The 12,024-nt window shown below is 50.4% G+C and overlaps 1 protein-coding gene across 1 annotated transcript in view; it reads right to left on the bottom strand.

Moving 5' to 3' along the window:
• The window catches only part of vps8 (VPS8 subunit of CORVET complex), a 787,508-nt gene that overhangs the window by 34,920 nt on the left and 740,564 nt on the right, over positions 1 to 12,024 (bottom strand). Inside the window, 1 exon segment of the mRNA XM_038788252.1 lies at positions 5,287 to 5,364. Within this exon segment, the coding sequence (XP_038644180.1) occupies positions 5,287 to 5,364 (78 nt within the window).

Genomic DNA, 12,024 nt, shown 5'->3' with positions numbered 1-12,024 from the left:
GGTCGGTACATTATGGTCAGTGGGAAACTGGAGAGGGTGCAGGTGGTATTAGTAAATACGTATGCATCAAATTGGGATGATGTGGAGCTTATAAAGAGGATGCTGGGGAAGATACCGGACCTGGATTCGCACAGGTTGGTCATGGGAGGGGACTTCAACACGGTTATTGACCCTGGCTTGGACCAATCAAGCTCAAAAACGGGCAGGGTGCCAGCAATGGCAAAGGAACTAAAAGGGTTCATGGAGCAGATGGAGGGGGTGGATCCATGGAGATTTGGGCAGCCGAGGGTGAAGGAGTTCGCCTTCTACTCACATGTGCATAAAGTGTACTCCCGGATCGATTTCTCTATTTTGAACAGGGCCTTACTGGCGGGGGTGGTGGACACAAGGTGCTCGGCGATCACAATCTCAGACCATGCTCCGCACTGGGCTGACCTGCAGGTTAGTAAAGACACTAACCAGCGCCCGCACTGGAGGTTGGATGTGGGTCTTTTGGCTGCCGAAGGGGTGTGCGAGCGGCTGAGGAAATGTATTCAGAACTACCTGCAGGTCAACGACATGGGGTAAATTTCAGCAGCAATGGTCTGGGAAGCACTGAAGGCGGTGGTCAGAGGGGATCTGATCTCGATAAGGGCCCATAAGGAGAAGGTGGACAGGGCAGAGACGGACCGACTGATTAAGGAGATACCACAGGTTGATAGGAGGTATGCGGAGACTCCAGAGGCAGGGCTTAAGAGAACGGCTGAGACTACAGGCGGAGTTCGGCTTGCTAACCACAGGGAGGGCGGTGGAGCAGCTAAGAAAGGTGAGGCGGGGGGGGGGGGGGGGGGCGATCTATGAGTATGGCGAGAAGGCCAGCAGAATGCTTGCACAGCAACTTAGAAAGAGGAAGGCAGCCAGGGAGATAGGTGAAAGTAAATGACGGAAATGGGAACCTGGTTGGAGATCCAGCAGGGGTGAGTAAGGCGTTTAGGAATTTCTACAGCAGGCTGTATAGGTCGGTACTCCCTGCGGGGCCGGAGGGGATGAGGCACTTCTTGGGGGGTCTGAATTTCCTAAAGATGGATGTGGAGCTGGTAGAAGGGCTGGGTACCCGATCGGATTGGAAGAGATAGTGGAGGGTCTCAAGGCCATGCAGGCGGTTAAAGCCCCGGGGCCGGATGGGTACCCAGTGGAGTTGATATTGGGGCCGGTGTTGACGAGGATGTTCAATGAAGCAAGGGAAAGAGGGGTGCTGCACCCGACGATGTCACAGGCCACAATTTCGCTTATTCTGAAGCAGGACAAGAACCCGGAGCTGTGTGGGTCCGACAGGCCGACATTCCTGTTGAATGTGGACACTAAACTGCTGGCCAAAATCTTGTCCTCCAGGATTGTGGATTGTGTTCCGGACATTATTGTGGAGGACCAGACGGTGTTTGTTAAGGGTAGGCAGTTGGTGGCCAATGTAAGAGGGTTGTTAAATGTGATCATGATGTCACCGGAAGGTAGGGAGGTGGAGGTAGTGATTGCAATGGATGCAGAAAAGGCTTTTGATCGGGTAGAATGGGATTATCTGTGGGGGTTACTGGGACAGTTTGGATTTGGGCGGTGCTTCATTAAATGGGTCAATTTGCTGTATCAGGCTCCTATGCCAAGTGTACGGATGAAGAGGACAACGTCGGACTATTTTAGACTGCACCGGGGGACGCGGCAGAGGTGCCACCTCTCCCCACTGTTGTTTGCGCTGCTATAGAGCAGTTGGCAATTGCTCTGAGAGCCTCAAGGGGCTGGAAGGGGCTGTCCGGGGGAGGGTTGAGCACAGAGTCTCGCTCTATGCAGGTGACCTGCTTCTGTATGTATCGGACCATTAGAGGGGATGGGAGAAATCATGAGGATTCTAGGGGAATTTGGCCGGTTTTCGGGGTATAAGCTAAATATGGGGAAAAGTGAGATGTTTGCGGTCCAGGCGAGGGGACAGGAGAGGCGATTGGGGGAGCTGCTGTTTAGAATAGTAGGGGGAAGCTTTAGGTACCTAGGCATTCAAGTGGCGCGGGAGTGGTACCGGCTGCACAAATGAAATCTGGCCTGGCTAGTAGACCAAATGAAGGACGATTTTCGGAGATGGGACGCACTCCTGTTGTTATCAGCTGGGAGGGTGCAGATGGTGAAGATGACGGTCCTCCTGAGATTCCTGTTCGTGTTTCAATGTCTCTCCATCTTTATTCTGCGGTCCTTTTTAAACGGGTCAACAAAGTGATCTCTGGCTTTGTTTGGGCGGGCCAGACCCCGCAGGTAAGGAAGGGAAGGTAATGCTTGAGCAGAGTCGGGGAGAGGGCAGGCTGGCGCTGCCCAATTTTAGTCACTATTACTGGTCGGCGAACATAGCCATGATAAGGAAGTGGGTGGTGGGGGAGGGGTCGGCATGGGAGCGTATGGAGGTGGGCTTCGTGCAAGGACACCAGTTTGGAAGCGTTGGTAACTGCGCCTCTGCCGTTCCAGCCGGCACAGTTCTCAACCAGCCCTACAGGGGTGGCGGGCCTGAGAGTCTGGGGGCAATGGAGGAGATATGTGGGAGCAGAGGGAGCATCAGTCTGGTCCCCAATCTGTAATAATCACCGGCTTGCCCCGGGAAGTATGGATGGGGGGGTTCCGGATATGGCGGAGAGCAGGGATTGAGAGGATGGGGGGTATGTTTAGAGGGAAGCTTTCCGAGTACGAGGGCGCTGGAGGAGAAGTTTGGGATGGCGAGGGAAAACAAATTCAGGTATCTGCAGGTGCGGGATTTGCTACGTAAACAGGTGTCAACCGTTCCGCTCCTACCACTGAGGGTGATTCAGGACAGGGTAGTTTCCAGGGGGTGGGTAGGAGAAGGGAGCGTCTCGGACATTTACAAGGAACTTATGGGGTCAGAGGAGACGCAGACCGAGGAGCTGAAGCGCAAGTGGGAGGAGGAGCTGGGAGGAGAGATAGAGGACGGTCTATGGGCGGACGTGTTGAGTAGAGTCAACGTATCCGCAACATGTGCCAGGCTCAGCCTGATACAATTTAATGTCGTTCACCGGCTCACATGACAGTGGCCCGGATGAGCAGATTCTTTGGGATGGAAGACAGGTGTGCAAAATGTGGGGGAGGACCAGTGAATCATGTCCACATGTTTTGGGCATGTCCAACTTGGTGACGCGACAGGGCCATTGTATATCGCGGGAGGCCTCTCGCGAGATTCTCAATGCTTGTGACATCGCAAGATTTGACTTCGCGATCTGGATTCTCGATTGGGTTAGATCCAGATCAGAATATTTAAATGAGCTATACAGGGCACGGAAACTAAAAGCCTTGCCAGCAAGGCCTCAATCAAGTGCTGTTTCGTACTGGTCCACACAAATATGGCACCTGGGGGAGTCTCCCATGCTTTGGTGAGCCCTGGATGGATGGGATAGGGCAGGATAGCCCCCTGGATCTACCCCTGGCATCCAGACACTGCCAGCCAGGCACTACACATGGGCACTACCCCAAACCCTCAAGTGATATCTCCCTGAGAGCCTCCCTTCTTCAGGCCCCACAAGCTCCCTTACAGCACCCCCTTCCTTCCAGAACCTCCACATGTCACCTCCTGCAACCTCAAGGAGGCCTCTACTTACCTGCCCTGCACACCCCCACCCTTCAACCCTCCCTCTACCCTACTTTCATGGGCATAGCCCCCCCAATATTTGTTATATTGCACAATGATTCATAATCATGATGTAAAAAATTTTAAAGTATAGATTTTGTCTGAAAAATGGGATTTCTAAGTGTCAATTGCACGGGTTTTGCTGGGAGCTCCCCACTGCTATTAACCACACTTAATCACTTTTTTGGGCCGGGGTGGGGTGTTCTCTTCAGGCTAACCCACACTTAGAATTATTTTCATCACTGGGAAGCTGAGCTCACTCGCCAGACTAGCTCCTCAGAGATTGGGCCACCATGTTGGAAGGGTGCCCCGATCGCCAAAACGGCTGGTGGGTCCCCAATAATACCCACCTATGGGCAATGCCAACCCTCCCATATATGGGCATTGTATCTCTTCCTCCCCCCGGCTATGGGGTTGTTGAAGGATCACCCTTTTCAGGCCTTCACATGCCCCATTTCGGGCCCGCCTCTTCCAGAAACTCCAATCTCCCCACCCAACATCCAAAGGCCCCTTCATACCCGCCCTGTAACCCCAACCCTTTCCCTTCGTACCCCCTTCCATCCTCCTTTCATGTACCTGGCTCCCCCAGGCCCCGGCCCTTGGTAGTGCCATCCCGACAGTGCTCCTGCAGATTTTGAAGTGCCACCCGAGCACGTTAGCAGTGCCTGGGTGGCAGTGTCAAGGTGTCCATGCTCCAGGGGGAGAGTCAGCGGGCCACCCTTCCCTGTCCATGACCACCCAGAGGCCTTTGATGGCCTGGGAGACCCCCCCCCCCCCTCCTGGGTGCCGTTCCGCCTGATCCACGTTTGTGTGGAACAGTACGGAACGGTGTCCGGCTGAGGAATCCCTGAGGAGGCCATTAGATGCCAGGAGGTTGGTAGGTCCCGGGTGAGCACGCCTAAGTAGGGTTAAAACCTACTTAGGCACACGAGGCTTGTTCATACCCATTGCGTGCAGGATCCTGATCGTGACCTGGGTAGATCTCATGAGGCGTACTGGCTGCTGGGAAGCCCCCCGGGAGGCTTTTCTCGCCATCTGCTGGTCGCGTCACGCTCCCGTTCTGGTGCAACATGGCCGGTAGATCACGTCCAGAGAATCTGTTTCTAGTCAACACAACAATGGCAATGTCCCTCAGACAAGCAGACGGGTGGATTTTTGGAAAACTAATGCTGCAATGGTGCAGTAAGAGATTCTCATCCAAGGTTGGGATTGGGGCACGTTATTGTGAGTAGTCCAGAGATTATTTTACTGTGCATCTCACTCTTCACTGTATATAACCTAGGATACTCCATGCCAAGACTGGATGCTTGGATTAGCAAATGGCGAATTCCTCAACACATGCCACTCAACTTTAAATGTTCAAAAACATACTTTAAAATAACAAAAATCTCCTTATCAGAATTGCCTTTAAAAATCAGATATGTGAGGGACAATGCACAGCCTAGGATGCAGCTTTGTACAAAGCAATAGACAGGCAGATATTGTGTGGTTCCACTTCGTCTCCAGATGTAAACTAACAGCATAGAATCCGACCCATAATGCCGCAGTACAGCCTCTCTGTTTTTTAACTAAGTAAGAAAGAGTACTGTTTTCTACAGAACTATTTGTTTTAAAGAAGTGTAATTAGCAGGTCATACCCGAGATGGTCCTCTGTAGAGGCGTCGCAGCTGGTCAAAGGCCTGAATCTGCTGTGGTTCCAGCGCTGCTTCAGTTGGCTGTTCCAAAACAGAAACAAAATGAAGGAGGTATAAGGTCCTCTCCTGAATGATGGCAGCATATGATAACATTCAGTTTAGTGACACCACACATTGCTGTTTTTAACCTTTAACAAGTCTAAAACACAATTACAATAACCTGATTATAAATTACAACAGAAAGCATTTCTTGAGTACTGCCCCCAAAAAAGAGATCTACTGTTGAACCTTTTCCTCTTGCACTCATCAGGACAAATGCTCAAATGCCAAAATTTTGAAATTTGGTGTTCTTGCATCTATCCTGATGTGTGCAAGAAGAAAAACTTTGATAGCATGCCTCTTCTTTCAACAATAGAAAGCATTTTATTATTGAAACCAGCAGCTCCAGATTTCCGTATCAATCTAATTTATTATTCATTGACTATTAGAACTTCACTTTCTTACTTAATGCGTCATATCATAAAATACACAAGAAGCTGCTCAGCAACGCTAAGGACCATTCATTTATGGTGACTAAAAAGTCTAATTCTACAGGATTCCAAGTTTTCACACTACCTTGTGGATCATTTGGCACAATTCCATCCACTTTTATCTGAAACCTACAAATAAACTTAGTAACATGTGGGTGAAGCTGATCATGAAGAATTAGTGAGTTATTGGGATCAACTACTCATGAAATATACCTGGTGTCTTACTGCTCATAATTTATACTTGTCTGTTTTAAAAAAAATAATGTTTACAATAAGTATTCACATTAACCCTTTGCAGTAAATGTTAATGTTAAATATATATGTAAATACATATATAAATAGATCAGAGTTATCTTGATGTTCAGAAACTATTTCACTGTCCTGTTTATATTTAGGATATTCTCAAAATGGTTCAATTGAGTGACAACAGAATAATGAATACTTGGGACCCATTCCAACACTGACAAGTGAACAGATTAATACCAATTTGAGCATAACCTTAAATTGGTTAGTGCTGGGCAAGGCACTTTCTATTCAAATATACAAGGTTAGCAGCAACCTTGGCACACCCTTTTAAAGTTATAGATGTAAACAAACTGCATTCCGAAGCAGAGAACAATCTTGAGTAAATATCAAACAAATGACAGGAGCAGCTGATTCTGAGAGGGGCGTCAGAGCCTTACACAATGATCTGAGTAAAATATGTAGCAACAGTAATGGATAACATTTAATAGGGAAAGGTAAATAACCAACATGTAGACTCAACGAATTGTGCTGAGATGGATGATAATGGATACCTATTAATCCCATTTATTAATATTTATTAATTTGACTGCCTAGATTGCTCTAAGGGGAGGGGCGACATGGTGGCACAGTTGGGGGCGGCACAGTGGTTAGCACTGTTACCTCACAGCTCCAGGGACCCGGGTTCAATTCTGGCCTTGGGTGACTGTCTGTGTGGAGTTTGCACGTTCTCCCCGTGTCTGCGTGGGTTTCCTCCAGTTTCCTCCCACAGTCCAAAGATGTGCAGGTTTAGGTGGATTGGTTGTGCTGATTTGCCCCTTAGTTTCCAAAAGGTTGGGTGGGGTTGCGGGCGTGGGTTACTGGGTTGGAGGCATGGGCTTAGATAGGGTGCTCTTTCCAAGGGCCAGTGCAGACCCGGCGGCCCGAATGGCCTCCTTTTGCACTGTAAACAATGTTCTATGAGAGCCAGCATAGACTTGATAGGGTCTCCTTTTGTGCTGTAAACCCAATGACTCAGTAAATAGTTTGTAATGTGCGGAATATAATTTAGGTCTGGAAGTGAAGACATGGATTCAGTTAAGAGACAGTTGTAATTCTCAATTCTGGAAATAATCAGCAGATCTGGTGAATCTGTGGAAGTGAAATCTGTTTCTACGCTGCAAATTTTGCTAGTCCTGCTAAGTATTTGAGGGATTTTCTGTTTTAACTTCAGGTTTCCAGCATCTGCAGGTTTTCTTCGAGATAGTTTGATGCTGTAACTGCAGCTAAGACTGTGCTGGGGTGAGGCTTTCTGGATGAATTATAATTGCCTGAATTGGATTTTGGCATCCGCCTTGAGAGAAATGAAATCATCCTGGCCGCTTTCTTTTTAAAATTATACAATTGCAAAATGTAGCAGAACAAGTGTTCTTTTCATTGAAATAAGTCCTGTAGTGTCACTGTAAACTTAAATAGCAAATTAATCAGCTCCGTTTCAAATGATTTTCAGCTTTCAGCTGACCTTAAACTGCTCATTTAAATCCTGTCCAGCCATTAATCCTTTATTCTTTTCAGAAGATGTCAGCATACAGACTATTAGCGCTGCATAACGAACCCAAGTACAAACTAGCAAAGCTGAACTCATCCCAGAGATATTGCATCTTGAACGATTTTGAACAGAAAACAAAAAAGAAGGGATTGAAATCAATCTTTGGGTGTGAGTGCTTAATGGAGGACAGTAACTTGGCAATGTGCTTTAGTCACAAAGAGAAGTTGGACAGGGTGTAAAACAAGCTACTGCTCAATATATCTCCTAGCCATGTACATTGTGACAGTGAGAACTCACTACTAATGATTGTCCACCAGCTCTTTATGCCAAGCATTGTTCAGGCCTCTGAATGATGTTCAAACTCATCTTGCTGCAAAACCGGGTTACACTCTCCAGCAGAGCACTTCATCCAGGAACATCAGGCAGGAAACTCCTGCCCATCTACAGGAATAGTCACAGGAGGAGGCCAATCAGCCCCTCAACTTTATTCCACCATCCACTTAGAAAGAGGTTAATTTTCGCTTTAACTTTACTTACCCACCTCAATACCCTGCCCAACAAAAACGATGCACTCTAATGGCTGAAGAGGGCATTGTTAGATATTAGACATTACACTGCATTCAGTTTTTAAAAATTAGTTTCATTATTTACTGGAGAAATTAAAATTTTCAGTTCTGACTGTGAGAGACAAGATGCCAATTTATAAAAAGACACCACAAGGACACAATCTGCCAGTGGAGCCAGCTCTCAGGCAGAAACTAGCCAGGTGTTAACTCTCAAGGTCTGTATAAAAATGTGGGCCAATCTACCATTTGTTCTGGCTCCAAGAAACAACAGGAAGGGGTGACTGATAGCCACACACCAGATGTCAGACCACTGATATCAATAATTGCAAGGAAATATACTACTTTTGAACTGTTTGGATTGTTTAATTAAACAGTATTACTTTGTACTGTTTGGATTGTTTAATCAAACAGTATTACTTTTGTACTGTTTCGATTGTTTAATTAAGCAGACCTTTGATGTGATTGCTTAATTATTATCATATAGTATGCATGATGTAAACCTAATCAATAGTCATGATTGGACATAGATAACTAGAAACAATATGCTAATTTCTGTAACTTAATGTGAAGTATAACTGTCTGTACAGGGCAGGAAGCAGGGCTGCCTGGTGTGCAAGCTACTTACGTCACCAGCCCACTGTAATAAAGGCCTTGGGCTGAATTCTCCACCCCGCCGCGCCACATTTCTGTTTCACCCCGCCGGCGGGATGCTCTGTTACGCCGGCTGTTCAATGGGGTTTCCCATTGTGGGGCAGCCCCATGCCGTTGGGAAACCACCGGGCTGCCGGCAAAACGGAGCATCGCGAAGACAGAGAATTGAGCCCCTTGTTCTTAACTCCAACAGTCTTTGTATGGTCTCTCATGCGCGTGAGGGTGAAGTACACTATAGTGGAATATCTGTACAATTTTCCCCACTACATTGGTGAAGTGGGATTGAGAGTGATCATATGCAGAAATGAATTAACAGTATTGCCCTGCACACTTGCTGAAATAAAAGGTCTGAAGGGGAGAACACGAATTAGGGAAAAAAAACAAATATTGGCTCCAGAACTTAAACAATCCGGATGGATGTAGAAGATACCTTGGGCGGAATTCTCCGACCCCCCGCAGGGCGCAGAATCGCCCGGGGCCAGCGTAAATCCCGCCCACGCCGTAGCCGGAATTCTCCGCCACCCGGGAATTGGTGGGGCGGGAATCACGCCGCGCCGATCGGCTTGCCCCCCGCGGCGATTCTCCGGCCCGCGATGGGCCGAAGTCCCACCGCTGAGAGGCCAATCCCGCCGACTTGGTTTCAACCACCTCTGGTGGCGGCGGGATTGGCGGCGCGAGCGGGCCACCGGGGTCCTGGGGGGGGGGTGCGGGGCGATCGGACCAAGGGGGGTGCCCCCCCCGGTGGCCTGGCCCGTGATCGGGACCCGCCAATCGGCGGGCGGGCCAGTGCCGTGGGGGCACTCTTTTTCTTCCGCCGTCGCCACGGCCTCCACCATGGCGGAGGCGGAAGAGAACCGCCCTACCGCGCATGCGCCGGTGGTGACGTCAGCGGCCGCTGACGCACCGGCGCATGCACGAACCCGCGAAGGCCTTTCGGCCAGCCCCGACGCCGGGGGCGGGCGTCAAAGGCCGTTGGCGCCGGTTTTGGCGTCAGTTGGTGTGGCGCCAACCACTCCGGCGCAGACCTAGCCTCCAAAGGTGCGGAGAATTCCGCACCTTTGGGAGGCCCGACGCCGGAGTGGTTGGCGCCACTCCGCTACGCCGGGACCCCCCCGCCCCGCCGGGTAGGGGAGAATCCCGGCCCATATGTCATTGATGTGAAATGAGATAGGAGTATATGTGATAGAACAGTGACAGAAATTCTGAGACTTGTACAATATGATCAGACTGAACATAACTTAATAATAATAATCTTTATTATTGTCACAAGTAGGCTTACATTAACACTGCAATGAAGTCACTGTGAAAATCCCCATTGTACTTGAAACAAATAATTTTAAGAAGTTATTGTGAATGTACTCACAGGAAAAGGTCTATGGGGTGGGGCTGGTATTTGGGAGCTGCGTCAGTAGGGTGTGGTGGGGCAGTGCAAAAGCGTGGGCTTTCCTCTGGTTTCCCGCGTTGCGGGGCTGGAGGGGTGGAGATGGCGGGGAAGCGGGCCCTTTACTGGCTCCTTCCCACGCTGGAGCCGTGCCTTGAGGAGTGACAGGAGGGGGGACGATCCCACTTTGGGAGGGGTCGGGTTTTGGCGGGAGTTTCCGGGGTCAGCAGAAGTTAGCTGACCCACGGAAGTACAATGGAGGACGGGTCGCGTCTAGGAGGTCCTGCTGGCAGGGTCAGGAAGGAGCTGGTGTGGGCCGGGGGAACAGAGGTGAGGTGCTGTCGCCGTGGGGACTGGGTTGGGCGGGGGGTGCTGGCCTGGGGCGGGCAGTCGACGGGCTATGGCTAGTCGGCGGGGGGAGGGGGGCGAGATGCCCTCTGATCCGGTTGGTCACCTGGAATGTGAGAGGACTGAATGGGCTGGTGAAGCAGTCTAGGGTACTTGATCATCTGAGGGGGCTAAAGGCTGATGTGGCTCTGCTTCAGGAGACCCACCTGAAGGTGGCAGACCAGGTCCGTCTGAGGAAGGGGTGGGTGGGGCAGGTTTTCCACTCCGGGTTGGATGTGAAGAACCGGGGGGTGGCGATTCTGGTGGGGAAAAATGTGTCGTTTGAGGCATCTGAGGTGGTGGCGGATAAGGGGGGTAGGTTTGTTATGGTTAGGGGCAGGCTACAGGGAGAGAAGGTGGTACTTGTTAATGTGTATGCCCCAAATTGGGATGATGCGGGCTTTATGAGGCGTATGCTGGGACGTGTCCCGGATCTAGAGGTGGGAGGTCTGATCATGGGTGTTGGATCCTTCACTGGATCGGTCCAGTTCAAGGACGGGTAGGAGACCGGCGGCGGAAAAGGTGCTGAGGGGGTTTATGGACCTGATGGGAGGGGTGGATCCATGGAGGTTTGGGAGGCCGAGGGCACGGGAGTATTCCTTTTTCTCCCATGTACATAGGGTTTATTCTCGGATAGACTTCTTCGTGGTGAGTAGGGGACTGATTCCGAGAGTGGAGGAGGCCGAGTATTCGGCCATTGCAATCTCCGACCACGCTCCGCATTGGATGGATCTGGAGATGGGGAGGTGCGGGACCAACGCCCGTTGTGGCGGTTGGATGTGAGGTTGTTGGCGGAGGAGGAGGTGTGCAGGAGGGTCCGGGCAAGTATTGAGGGGTACTTCGAATGATACGGGTGAGGTCCGGGTGGGGATGGTCTGGGAAGCCCTGAAGGCAGTGATTCGTGGGGAGCTGATATCCATCCGGGCACACAGGGAGAGGACTGAGAGGGATAGACTCGAGGGGAAGATCCTGGAGGTAGATAGGAGGTACGCGGAGGCACCAGAGGAGGGGTTGTTGGGGGAGAGGCGCAGCCTACAGGCTAAATTTGATTTGTTGACCACTAGAAAGGCGGAGGCACAGTGGAGTAAGGCACAAGGGGCAGTGTATGAACATGGTGAAAAGGCGAGTAGGATGCTCCGCAAGTGGGATGAGGCTAGGGAAATTGCTGGAGTGAGAGATAAGAGTGGGAATGGGGTGCGGAAATGGGTAGAGGTAAATGAGGTCTTCAAGGACTTTTACGGAGAACTGTACAGGTCAGAGCCAACGTTGGAGGGGAGGGGAATGGAGAGTTTTCTCAACGGGCTATCTTTGCCGAAGGTGCAGGTGGAGGGGTTGGGCGGGGGGGGGGGGCAATGTCACCCCCTCACACATGGGAACTATCCTACACTCTCCAAATGAGGACATCCTACTATGGGGTACCTGCGGGTTCCCCCTCTTCAGGCCCCACCCTAACAA

Source organism: Scyliorhinus canicula, chromosome 2, assembly GCF_902713615.1.
Source record: "Scyliorhinus canicula chromosome 2, sScyCan1.1, whole genome shotgun sequence".
In the NCBI taxonomy this organism is placed as follows: domain Eukaryota; kingdom Metazoa; phylum Chordata; class Chondrichthyes; order Carcharhiniformes; family Scyliorhinidae; genus Scyliorhinus; species Scyliorhinus canicula.
Note: the sequence above shows the minus strand (reverse complement) of the source record. Positions and strands in the feature narration are given on the sequence as shown.